We start from the raw sequence: 13,870 nt of genomic DNA on the forward strand, positions 1-13,870 counted from the left end.
AGAGAGAGGGAGAGGAAATGAGCGAGAAAGGAGAGAGCCGCTCGCCGAGAAGCGAGAGAGAGAGCGAGAGAGAAAGAGCGAGAGAAGGAGAGAGAGACGACGGAAGAGCGAAGAAACAGAGAGAGAGAAAGAGAGAGAGGAGAAAGAGAAAAAAAAGGCAGGAGGGGAAAGAGAGAAAGAAAGAAAAAGTAGAGAGAGCGGAAAGAGACCGAGGGAAAGGAGAAAGAGAGAAAGAAAAGAGAGAGAACGAGAAGAGAAGAGAGAGCAGGGAGAGGAGAGAGAGAGAAAGAGAGAGAGAGAAAAACGAACGAGAGAGAAGGGAGGAGAGAGAGAGAGAGAGAGAGAGAGAGAGAGAGAGAGAGGGGGGAGAGGAGAAAGAGAGCGAAAGGGAGAGGAGAGCGAGAGAGAGAGAGCGAGAGAGAGCGCGAGAGAGAGAGAGAGAGAGAGAGAGAGGAGAGAGAGAAGAGAGAGCGAGAGGAGAGAGAGAGAGGAGGAGCGCTGAGAGCGGAATGATAGATCGAGAGAGAGATACCCGCGCGAGAAAGCTAGCTCTATAGCTCTCAAAGTCATACTTCTCACTATCCCCCTCTCTCACTCTCTCTCTCCCTCTCCCCCTCTCTCTCTCCCTCTCCCCCTCTCTCTACATTTCTCTCTCTCGTCCACATTTCCATTAATTTTGCCAGCAGAGCTGCTGGGGTTAGGAGGTTCAGATCCAGTTACAGTGTATGATGAGGGATAAAATACTGATGAGCTGAACAACTGTGCTCAGTGTTTATCTGCCAAATGTACAAACACATACACATACAGTAAGATGAGACATGTTGCTCCTTTCTTGTAACACAGGCCGAATGTTTAGATTTGTTTTAGAAAAATGTTTTGCTTATCAACTTTGCACATAATTACATGCCTGTCACTCCGAATAAATTACATTATCTGAGCAGGCTAGTACCCTGTTTCAATGTGTTAATTCCGGTGTTATGCTGAAAATGTAGATTGTCTATAAATAAAAATATTTCAACAACAACACACACATGGTACATTTGAGAGTATTATTTTTTAATATTGGCATTAAATACCAACACTAAGTAAGTATCTTCTATCATGAGGTATGACCAATATGATATAATCATATAAGAGGTTGGTTAACATTCTGTATTTCAATATATGAATATGAATTGTGTGTTTAGTTTTGGTTTCTTCCATGGAATAAGTATTGTAAATATGTAAAAAGTAGAATTGATGTATATGATCTGAATAAAGGAAATACTTAACTTCACCTAACTAACTTTAATGTTTTTATTCAACAAAAGAACATACAAGCGACAGACAAGCCAGAGATATATCGCACTCAAGAACAATATCATAAAATACAGATATTAAGTATATTTGAAATAATTGTCTTCTTTTCTTGGGTTTTACTTCACAAACTGCATCGAGCATTTTACCTCGACCATAGCAACACAAATATTCTCCCCAAGTTTTGGTAAATCATTCAATTTAATTAAAATTCAAAACGCTCATTTGCAGCCAATCAGGGAAGAGCTACGTTTTTACGTCGAGAGGCGCGCTCTGATTGGTCAAACCCTCGGGTCAGCAGAGCTGGAGGAAGGTATAAATATTGCTCAGAAGTTTTGTCAGCTGCAGTGTGTATGTATGTCAGTGTTTATGTGTCAGTGTGGGGAATGTATTTATGAGAAACCGTCTGAACTAAATTATTTTTGCACTATATAATATTTAAGGTAAGTCAATTCAATATTCTTCTAAATTAATGAATGTTAGCTAGAAATGAACAGCTAAAGTAGTTGACGTGTGTTAGCGGCGGGTAAGTTGTCTTCTTAAAGGCTAACGTTACATTTGACAGTTTGACGTGTTCACATCTTCAGGTAGCTTCCTCAATGAGCCATCTTGTCTCTTAATGAGCTAAAAACAACCCGCTCTGACTGTTAAACTGACGCTGTTACGTCGATTTTCAGCTTTTGCCAAAACCACAGGAAAACAGCGCACTCCTGGAGAAAAGGAGACTGTCACCATGGTCGCCACAAGCACATTGAAGACCAAAAGCAGCGAATGTATTTCAGAGCTGGTTGATCGAAGATATAAGCAGGCTTGCATTGAGAAAGGTAAGCTTATTTCGTCTGTATAGATAACCTGCCAGTGTCTGGATACTTCCAGTAATGTGCTTGTTTACCCCTGTGTGTGGTGCATGGCTGCAGCAGTGAAGGGGAGGGGTGCGGTGGGGGGGGAAGTAAACAGAGGATGAAGTCATCCCTTCAGCCTTCACAACAGCCTGTGTATAATAGCCATCTAACCGCATGTTTCTGTCCACAGCTTACTTATTGTATTGCAATACTTATCTCGTAATTGCTTAGGTTTAGTCATTTAAGGATTCGGACAGTTTAGCAGTCTGTGCTGTTTATCCTTTTTCTCATGGGAGTGTTTACTCATATCCACACACTGCAACCAGAGGGGATGCAAAAGCAGATACATTCACTCAATCACTTATTTTGTATTTTAGGAGTGGTCAAAACTACATAAAAACTAGCTGCACCTCACTGTTATTTCCATTCTTGAATAATCTTATTTATTTTCTAGATTAATCATTTAGTCTATAAAATAGTGAAATATGTCTGGAACATATCCTGAAAACATCATTTTCTGACATTTTTGCAAGATGCATTAATTGATTAATCACTTTATTAAAATACTTGGCTATTTCAGTCAATTGACTAATTAATTAGTCAACTATTGTGACTAAACCTAATGTGATTTGTGAATGTTGGCATCTTGAAATCGGCCATTAATTGTCCTGCAGCTGGTGTGTTAAAGAAGACATTGGTTCCTAAATGTTCAACTTGTTTTCCCAGAACTGGATTTCTGGAATCACTGCTTGGCTGAACCCCAGAGTAATGCAGCTGTCACTGAAGACAGAACCTGTCAACAGCTGGCCAAGATGTTTGAAAACTGCTTGTCACGAGCCAAGAAGACAACGCTGCACTGCTCCTCTGTGCTGGTCCCAGAGAAGCTCACGCAGAGAATCGCCTGTGAGGTCCTGAGACTGGCGTCCTGCGAGCCCTGCGGCCTGCGTGGATGTGTACTCTACGTCTACCTGGAGATGGACAAGGGCTGCAAGCGGCTGGAGCGCATCGTGTACGACGCCACCGTGGTGCCTACATTTGAGCTGACTCTTGTGTTTAAGCAGGATGGCACCGCCTGGCCCAGCCTGCGGGACTTCCTTTTCATGGGAACCTGCTTTGCCCCGACTTTTAGGCACGTACTTAAACTGAGTCCAGGTTTCCGACTCGTCAAGAAAAAGCTGTACTCCTCCTCGGCTGGTACCGTTGTAGAGGAGTGCTGAACTATATAGAAGAGTGGAATATTGGGTTTCCTGTGGGTCAAAGCACTTCTTCCCAAATATAAATGACACTCTAGTGGTGTCGTATTTTCTAGTGTTTTTGTACATTACAGTTTGAGTTCAACTATTAGTAGCCAGTCGGTTCAGTTTGGAACTTGGGTGTAAAGTTAAAATGCATAAATGAGCCTGACAGTCTGCTTTGGCTTCAGTGTTTCAAAAAGCATTCTTTTATTATCAAAATTGTTTAGTTTTTTCTTCTAATCCGAGCTTTTGTTGCTAAACCACAATTTTAAATTGTAAATTTTGCAGATGAATGTAAAACAATGTTCACATTAACATGTTTGAGAGGGACATACTGTGGGTACACTTTAGTTAAAGACACCAGCCACTTTGCTGATGCTTCTGTGTTTCCAGATGCATTGAATGTGTTGAGCTGCCCTAAACTCGGCTGAGCTTGATGAATGGGAGACTGAAAGTTAGTCTTTGGGGGCCATACTGTAGCTTGTTGTGTAAGGCTGTGTTTAGGGCTGCGGATGTTTTAAGATTGAATGTCTTGTGGAGATGCTGCTGTCATGGTGTGAGATTCTAACATTAAGGGAATGTGAATGCCTTAAATGTTATAGAAATGTAAATGTGTTTCACTTGGAGCTATGGATTTGTGTGTTTAGTGTAAATGTGTTTTATTTTTATACCCCCTCCCCCAAACACGCCCTTTCAATGCCGAGCCTTTATAGATTATTAAAAGGATGGTTCACCCAAATGTAAAAGCTTCTTTGATTTTTATCTACTTTGTTAACTTGTGCAAAGAAGTTACTGGAGGTCCAGCTAGTAATTTGATGGTGAATTCCATACAGTGCTTTTTTTTTTTTTTTTTTTTTTTGTGTTTAATGCCATTCCTGTTCCTGTTGAAGGAAACTAGGTCTTGTCTATTAGACAATAAAACAATTTAAACCTTATTTTACATTTGTAGACTTGATTCATTGCAATTATTTCAAAGTCGGAATTATGTAGTTTGTTCAGTCACGAACATTACTGTGTATTCTGGAGCATGACCGAGCCTGGAGAGCGCAGGCAACAGTGGTACAAAGCAAGCTTACTCAACGGAGACAACATTGTCCTGGATAGTAGGACTAAATCCATTTCAGCTCGACAGGGAAGCCACCAGCAGCCACTGTAGAACATGTTTGTTATTTGACATGCCTCATTCAGAGAAACCAACTTTAAAGGGTAAAGTATTCAGATCCTTTACTTGCATAAAAGTATGTCTGTATTCAAAACTTAGTGTGTACTTAAGTGTGTAAGTATAAAGTGTGTTCAGCTAAATTTACTTAAAAGTATTGATTTGTAAAATGTTCCGTCAGTGTTTTTACTATTTAATGTTTTTAGATTAATGTTAATACTGCATTAATGTGTATGTTGCAAAAAGTAAAATATTTACATATTATGAACCAACATTAAACAGAAATACTTAAATTAAGTGAAAGTACCTTGAATATGTAAAGTTCATACTTTACTAAATAAACTCAAATTTGCAACATTTACAACTAGTCTCCAATCAAAACTAACTTTGTGGCTGGTAGCTGAAATCATTTATTGGCCAGACAGGTTTCTTACCAGCCAAGAATAATACATTTGCTTTTTACTCCTGTAATTATCTATTATTACTATTTAGCATGTCATCTTGGTCTCAATCAACATTATAGTGAGTGCAGTAATAATAGTAACTAACTATGTAGACATATTATTTCAACAGTTTCAACACTAAAGTGTAACACATTTGAATTGACAGATTCAATGCCTTAAATGCAAGAACATTTTTTTATTGCGATGTTCAAGAATACAAGAAACAATACAATATAATACAATACAATACTATAGAGGGCAGAGCACCTCACACAGTGACATAGTGAACTTCTAGTGATGTTGTGGTAGTTGGGTGTAGTAACGGAGCTGTGCTCCGGAGAGTCGGGATTAACTGGGCTGGATATCAGACTGAGTGCAGTAGTCAGTGTAATGGTCTCCTGGTCGGGACCTCTTGGTTGGTCCGGGTGACAAGGAGGACACTGTGCTAATCCAATGCGGAGTTGAGTGAAGAGGGAAAAGGCAATAAACTGTGGCTTGAGAATTCTCTGGTCTGTCGGTCCTTGTTCAGGCGCCGATTATGGAAGTCCCCTGTCCACAGTTGGCTGGCTGTGGACAGGAGAGTGGCTCCTGAACAGGGACTGACGGAAGAGAGAATCCCTCGGCGTCTTCAGGCAAACTGAAACAATTCACTTGCTGCACTTCACCTGTCGCTCCGTCACTCGACTCTGCTCTGGATCAGCCCAACGTTGCTCCTCGTAAACCCAGACCGAGCCTTCTACTAAAGATCCAAATCAAATCAAATTTATTTGTATAGCCCAATATCACAAATTCTACATTTGTCTCAGTGTGCTTTACAGACTGTACAGGTTACGACACACTCTGTCCTTAGACCCTCGCATCGCACAAGGAAAAACTTCCTAAAAAAAACCCAAAATTAAAGGGGGAAAAATGGAAGAAACCTTGGGGAGAGCAACTGAGGAGGGATCCCTCTCCCAGGACGGACAGACGTGCAATAGATGTCGTGTGTACAGGATAAACAACATAGTACCAATACAACATTTGACAGAAATTATGTTGTGTTGGAAAAGACAAAGACAAAACAAGGGTCCCAGCATGCATTGTGGCACTGACTACTTGATTCTGTCCAGGGGTCTTAACCCCAGCTAAACCGCTCTCCAGCAGACGCCGTTGTGACCACAGACATCATATTTGTTCTTTACGTCAAGTGAGGTGAGGGTCTACACACTCTACGCACTAGTCTACACAGCCGCAGCCGCAGCTGCAGAATGTTCTTTTGGCCCATGAGAGGAAGCGCTTGAAGAAGTTTTTCTTTTTGTTGCTCTTCTCCCGCTCTTGCTTTGTGTCGTCTGAAAATCAAAAGTACATTTTAATGCTTCTGCTGTCCATGTTAGAATCAACAACAATGTGAGAGACCTTAACAATTGAGACAGTGGGGGTGAGCATTCTTTTACCATCTGTGGAGTCAGTGACTGCAGGGTGCTCCTCTTCCACGCTACATTCCTCAGGTGAGCTTTCAGGTGGAGTGGCTACTCTCTCTACCTCCATGGGGGGATCCTCTGGACTGTCGTTGGAAAGGACAGCCAATGGGCTGGAAACATGCATACAGTTATTATACGGTTCCCTTATCTGCTCTAATGATGGCCCCTCTTCTCTATTCTCTCCTCTATCTGACATTGTTAAAGGAAATCATCTCACCTAGCTTCACGTGGCTGCACGTTCTCCTCAGTCCACGGCGTGCAGCATTCAGGTGGTGCTGGCTGCACCATGATGACACCAGGAGGGAGAGTTGGTGATGTTGGTTCCCAAGTTGTGCTTGTGTCATCCATGCTGTGGAATTAAGATACATGCAGTTAATCAAAGGTTGTTTCATCCCAGCTGAGGAGGAACTCATCCATCTGTTACTTTTCTTTGAAAAGAGATAAATGTAGCCAACTAAATGAAATAACATGCTAATGATGATTAGGGTTAGGGTTGAAACTCTGCTGCAAGTCAGAACCAAATCCAAAATTTGAGGTGGAGGGGGCTCACTTTAACTTCCCTGGGGGGATCCACTGGACTATTTTTTAGAAAGGACAGCCAATGGGCTGAAAACATACAAACAGTTATTATATGGTTCCCTTATCTGCTCTAATGATGGCCCCTTTTCTCTATTCTCTCCTCTATCTGACATTGTTAAAGGAAATCATCTCACCAAGCTTCACGCGGCTGCACGTTCTCCTCATCCCACCAGCTAAGGAGTCTACATGGTGCTGGCTGCACCTTCATGACACCAGGAGGGAGAGTTGGTGAAGTTGGTTCATCAAGTGGCTGCACGGTCTCCTCATCCCAGCAGCTAACGAGTCTCCATGGTGCTGGCTGCACCTTCATGACACCAGGAGGGAGAGTTGGTGAAGTTGGTTCATCACGTGGCTGCACGGTCTCCTCATCCCAGCAGCTAACGAGTCTCCATGGTGCTGCCTGCACCTTCATGACACCAGGAGGGAGAGTTGGTGAAGTTGGTTCATCACGTGGCTGCTCCTTCTCCTTAGTCCACGGCGTGCAACATTCAGGTGGTGCTGGCTGCAGCATGATCACACTGGGAGGGAGAGTTGGTGAGGTTGGTGCAGCACGTGGCTGCTCCTTCTCCTCATCCCACCACCTAATGGTTTTAGGTTTTGCTCTCTTCACCAACATGACACCATGAGGGAGAGTTGGTGAGGTTGGTGCAGCACGTGGCTGCACCTTCTCCTCATCCCACCACCTAACGGTTTTGGGTGTTGCTCTCTTCACCAACATGATACCATGAGGGAGAGTTGGTGAGGTTGGTGCAGCACGCGGCTGCTCTTTCTCCTCATCCCACCAGCTAACGGTTTTGGGTGTTGCTCTCTTCACCAACATGATACCATGAGGGAGAGTTGGTGAGGTTGGTGCAGCACGTGGCTGCTCCTTCTCCTCATCCCACCAGCTAACGGTTTTTGGTGTTGCTCTCTTCACCAACATGATACCATGAGGGAGAGTTGGTGAGGTTGGTTCATCACGTGGCTGCATGGTCTCCTCATCCCACCAGCTAACGAGTCTACATGGTGCTGGCTGCACCTTCATGACACCAGGAGGGAGAGTTGGTGAAGTTGGTTCACAAGTTGAGCTTGTGTCACTCATGCTGTGGAATTAAGATACATGCAGTTAATCAAAGGTTGTTTCATCCCAGCTGAGAAGGAACTCATCCATCTGTTACTTTTCTTTGAAAAGAGATAAATGTAGCCAACTAAATGAAATAACATGCTAATGATCATTAGGGTTAGGGTCGAAACTCGGCTCCAAGTATGAGATGGTATACACTTCCAGTCTGATGTGATTAGATATTTACACAGCTAACAGACATATTTAGCATATTTAGCATTATGAAAATAAGTTATCTAGGGCGTTCACAAACATTAGTTGATGTTAGCTGTTCATGTAAACACATCTGCATATTGTACATTGTAAATTTGACAAATCAAGTTCTCACACACTTTCTACATGAGGGAGAAATAAACAGGGACTTACCTGAATCACAGGAGATTTGTTCAATCAGTTGAAGTGATCAGTTGAGTTTGTTAAGAAGTTTGTGGAGTTGAGAAGTAATGATGTTCTCTGTCCGATCGTCCAAGTTAAAGTGACAAATGGGCACAAGCAGCCTGAACTTGTGATATGAGTTCTAGAATTGTATGTCATAGCTCATTCTAATGTCCTGTTCTAAAGTTCCGATGCCTTTGAAGTAATACACATAGTTCCAAATTATGCTAATGAGGTATTCATTCAAATTTAAAAAATATGAATTCCAGTTACTTAAGTTACTTTTCTCAACCTTCAGAACAGCTGTCCAACTCATTTGAGTTCAGGGGCCACATGCAGTAAAATCACAGCACAATAACCTGTAAATAATGAAAATAAATGTCCCTTTGCTTTAGTGCATACGAGTACATTCTGAAAATGTTCACATTTAATGAACTATCTTTTTACAAAACATTATGAACAACCTGACATTTCTTAAGAAAAATAAGTTCAATGTCAACAATATTATGCCTCAGTTTATCATTTACACATTACAACTTTCAGATCACAGTGTAGCTACTAAACATTTAGTCACAGCTGTCTGGAACTGAACAATATAGTATTTTACTTTATGATCAAAACAACTTGTCAAGATCTAGAAATTATTTTAAGTTTACATTCATTGCCACATCTGTGTAGTAATCCTGCCAGCTGAACTGACAGCACACATACAAACTAAAGTGGGAACTATTAAGGAGGAAGGTTCATTTATCCCCCGGCCTTGTAAATGTATAAATAAATAAATACATAAAAGTTGTTGCTCTTTTGTACTGAAGCTTCTGACTGACATTATTGCACAATGTTCAATGTCTTTAAATATCCATCCATCCATCGTTTACCGCTTGTCCGGGGTCGGGTCGCGGGGGCAGCAGCTCCAGTAAGGAACTACTCCGAGTCTCTCCCGGATGGCTGAGCTTCTCACCCTATCTCTAAGGGAGACGCCACCCGTCTGAGAAAACCCATTTCGGCCGCTTGTACCCACGATCTCGTTCTTTAAATATTTCCTCTGTAAATATTAATTTTCTCAGAACTATATTCTTCAGGGTGCAAAAGTGTCTGAAGCAGCATTTTACATTAAGTAGGCTTACTCACTGTTTAATTTGCTCTTGAAACTTGGCATCTTTTAGCCGTCACAAGTGCATCACTATCAGGCGTCAAATCCTGAGTAGCAGCCAGGATGTCATTTAAGTCGTCCCAAACATGCACAAAACTTTTGCAGCAAGTCCTGTCAATTTGGGGTGCCCTGGCAAGAGATACTGATAAAAGGTGTCCAAGGAGGCAAATTTGTGGTTCAAATCTGAATGGCACTGCAAGTTGATTACTTCAAGTTGAAGGATGTTGAGGGGCAGATCAGAAGCCTTGACTGTGAATGGCGAGCGAAAAACTGCAAATTCTGTCAAGTTCACCAAAGACCTGAAACCGTTGCTCCAACTACCGCAGCTATACCATAATCTTGTCTTTGTACCGATTCATGTACATCATGTATATGTATTAACTCCGGTCGCACGCACATCTTTTAGACGAGGAGAATGAGCAGAGTCACCACTTGACATTTGCTTCTCCCACAAAGTCATCTTCAACTTGAACGTGCGTATGCTGTCATAATACTGTGTGACGGTGCGAACCTGCAGAGTTTGTGTGACATTTCTCTCACTCTTTAATAGAGGGGTCTCCATAGTGATTTCCCGGGACTCGAGATAAACGAGATTGAGGTGAACTGAAGATTGTGGCACTTGTGTGGGACATCTAGGCTTGTGACCTTTTTCAGCCTCTCATCTTTGTAAACTCATTGTTTGAGGCTAAAGTAAGTAGGCTATTTATATAATGGTGTACTACATGTTGATTTGTTTTACCAGGAACAGTACACTCACATCATTCATGCACAAACAATTGAACAGGGTCACATGGTTACTGTAGTTCAGGGGTCGGGAACCTTTTTGGCTGGGAGAGACATAAAAGCCAAATATTTTTAAATGTATTTCCTTGAGAGCCATATATTTAATAAAATTGAGTTTTAAGTATATCACGTCTCCGAGTACTAAAAGTGCTATCAGTGTTTCCCCTACCATTGTCTGTGCCCCCCCAACAGAACCCCGCGCCCCCCTCTGATTTTTTAAATGTATTATTCACAACTCACTTTTCACATTGAACAGGTGCTCTTTTATTAAATAAACTAAACGTTTATGTTATTTATCTAATGTATGTGCACGTTTCTGTGTCTACTGCAGGGGTGTCAAACTCAAGGCCACCATTATATCCGGCCCGTGAGAAAATATCATATTTCTATCATAACTGTCCCACCGGTTTTGGTAATTAAATCAATGCATGGTACAACCACGGGAAAATACATATTTAAGGAAGTATCTAAATGTGTGAATGAAATGAAACTGCCCCGGGACAAACCATACCTGTCAACCCTCCCGTTTTCCCCGGGATTATCCCGTATTTTTCCTTCTATCCCGCTGTCCTCACGTTTAAATATTTTCCCGTAATTATCCTGTATTTTAACCTTTCAAAAATAAAAATAGGCCTAATTTAAAAAAGGGTAAAGTGGCTTCCGGCAGAGCAGGTGGCAGTATTATGTTTAACTTTAGCTGAAAAACGTTATCCGCCAGTAAACACACAGAAGAAGAAAACGGGAACAATAACACAGAAGAAGACGACAACATATGATGAGAGTCACAGTGGACATGGAGATAGATGGAGACGCAGCTGTACCTGCCAAACAAGTTCAAACTTTATGCAAGTACCTGAACAAATGGGAGGAGACCTTCTCTTATTTATTAAAAGCAGAGTCGGACAAACTCGTGCTTTTTGTAAAGTGTGTCATTCAGATTTAGTTTTGCACACGGCGGAATAAGCGATGTTCGCCTGCACGAAAAATCGTCCGAGCACAAGCACGAGGCACAAAAACATCCACTGTCAATGACTTCATGTGTGACAAGAACTGTGTCGGAGGAAGACCAAGTGACCAAAGCTGAGGGAAAGATGTCGCTGCTTTGCGCTAAAAATAATGTAGTTGTTTTTTTTCATTGTGCGATGCGAGGGTCTAAGGACAGAGGGTGTCGTATCCTGTAGTCTGTAAAGTACACTGAGACAAATGTATAATTTGTGATATTGGGCTATATAAATACATTTGATTTGATTCAGCTAGCCTTGAGGCAGGCAAAGTCTGCAACCTATGTTTACAACAAGTCCCTTGCAGATGCTAGGGACTCCCACACTGAATAAAATGTATATGCAATTAAAATACATACCGGTACATCTTATAAACATGTCTGTACAAGTAATACATACTTTAAATAAACATGTATTTCCTGAACCCGTCCCTTATGTGATTACATTTACATTATAAGGGTAGGTGCTGGCTGGCTGAGAGCTGTTAAGGTATGGGCGGAGTCCACCAGAAAATGTCCCTTATTTTGAAATTCCAATGTTGACAGGTATGGGACAAAGTGACGGGACTGAAGACAGACAGAGCCTGAGATGTGATGAAAAGAGCGGATTAGTGCAGGATGCGGGAGAAGATGCAGCGGGAGAACTGTGCAGGTGAGCTGACGGTGTATCACCGCATCACACACCAGGAAGCGCTGTGTTGTAAAGCTCTGGAGATGGAACATGTAACAAGCACCGTAACACAGACAGGACACTTTATAAGAGTCAATGTAAGTCTTTTCCTGAGGAGATACATTCTGAACATGGCGGTGCGATGGCTCAGTCGAGGGAAAGTGCTGAATACATTTTTCGAGTTGAGGAAATCCTGGCCGTTTTTGGAAGCAAAGGGAAACAGCACTACAGATCTCTGGGACGATGTGAGCTGGCCTGTTTGTGCGACATAACGAAGCATCTCACTGTTAAACCTGCAGCTTCAGGGCCGTGTGATCACAGACATGTATGATGCAGTGAGAGCCGAGCTGCCTGTGGGAGACTCTGATGCAGAAGGAAACTTTGGTCACTACATGTTTCCAAACACTGACAAACCATCTCCACCTCTGTGTTCCCGACTGCGATTGAACTGCTCAGCAATCCGTTTGCAGTTGACGTGGAAACAGCACATGTGAACATCCAAATGGAGCTGATTGAGCTCCAGTGTAACGACACACTCAAGGCAAAGTGTGACTATGTGGGCAGCTGCAGTTTCCAAGCTTCACCCCCGAAACGATGCCTTAAGTTTGGCCCTCTCTGTGATTGAGTTTGACACCCCTGGTCTACTGCTTGCTTTGCGCAATTTCTCCTCAGCTGTTTCGCTAAGGGCAGGGCTCCGCCCCCCGCCACACACACACACACACACACACACACACACGTGGGCACACAGTTACAGTCAGAGACAGAGCGGAGGAAAGGAGAGGGGAGAACTAAACAAAATCCGCTGCTAAATGTTTTACTTTGAAATGACACAGTATAATTATTTATTACTTGTTAATCATGTTACAAAAATGTCAGCTCAAAATTGTCTGCGAGCCATATCGCGTCATCGAAACAGCCACATTTGGCTTGCCACCCCTGCTGTAGGTTATTGACAGAAGCACATGATCTTGTGCAAGATGCATCACAGTCATTGTGAAGGGACAAAGCACCAGTGATCATTTTCTTTGTGTCGTATGTACACAACCTCACCTGACCCTAATGCCTTGCTGTGGGTCAGCAATGCAAGTTGGCATTGTGGGGCGCATTAAAGTATAAGGTCTATCTGTGGAGGGTCACGGTTAAATCTACTATTACACTATCCTGGATCAGCTGGAAAATGCAGTTACAAAGCTGAAAACAGTATTTAATACAGTGCAGTATTTAAAGTGTGGTATTAGTATTTTTTTGAAGTAAAATAACTGAATACTTCTTCCGGCAGAGGCAGCAACCACTCCTACTGATGGACATACCAACACATGTAGCCTCTTGTAAAAGTACTGAAGGCCTTTTCGCTCTGCTGCAACCAAGAGAATCTGAGCTGCACTGATCCGGCTCTGCAGCTCAATCACTGAAGGCACTTGAGATTCTCAATGCCAACAGGATTCATCTCAAGCCACACAGTGTGGGTTTCAGTGACAGTGCCGTGTTGTGAAATTCATGCTTCCTTGCCACAGTCGATCACACTGATCAGAGTGATTGCACATGCTTACTGCGTACACAGCACACACTGCAGCCTTGACAGCCTCCAGTTTACCAGCTTTGAGTCCCTCCCCATGTGCGAGTCACTGGATAGGCCTGTTTGTTCCTGAGACCAGCTGGGTGTGAATCCATGTTTCCTCCTCCTGACCCATACAACATGCCACACTGGGATCCAGTGTGATCCAGATATGTTTATTTGAGTGTTTGTATAATCTATGTAAACAATGCTGTTTT

At 42.4% G+C, this 13,870-nt stretch overlaps 1 protein-coding gene across 1 annotated transcript; it reads left to right on the forward strand.

Annotated features, from left to right (window-relative positions):
- The first annotated feature begins 1,597 nt into the window (after positions 1 to 1,597).
- LOC115023416 (DNA damage-inducible transcript 4-like protein) lies at positions 1,598 to 4,308 on the forward strand. Its single transcript, XM_029454370.1, has 3 exons — positions 1,598 to 1,739; positions 1,974 to 2,120; positions 2,865 to 4,308. Exons 2-3 carry the CDS (start codon positions 2,030 to 2,032, stop codon positions 3,353 to 3,355), a joined length of 582 nt encoding a protein of 193 aa, XP_029310230.1. The 5' UTR covers positions 1,598 to 1,739; positions 1,974 to 2,029; the 3' UTR covers positions 3,356 to 4,308.
- The last annotated feature ends 9,562 nt before the right edge of the window (positions 4,309 to 13,870 follow it).

This window comes from Cottoperca gobio, chromosome 18 (genome assembly GCF_900634415.1).
Source record: "Cottoperca gobio chromosome 18, fCotGob3.1, whole genome shotgun sequence".
Lineage (NCBI taxonomy): Eukaryota > Metazoa > Chordata > Actinopteri > Perciformes > Bovichtidae > Cottoperca > Cottoperca gobio.

Bases quoted from the DNA above. Each gene is read 5' to 3' on its own strand.
- LOC115023416 (XM_029454370.1), top strand. From the start codon at position 2,030: ATGGTCGCCACAAGCACATTGAAGACCAAAAGCAGCGAATGTATTTCA. The intron at 2,121-2,864 runs GTAAGCTTATTT...TTGTTTTCCCAG, and splicing joins GCAGGCTTGCATTGAGAAAG to AACTGGATTTCTGGAATCAC.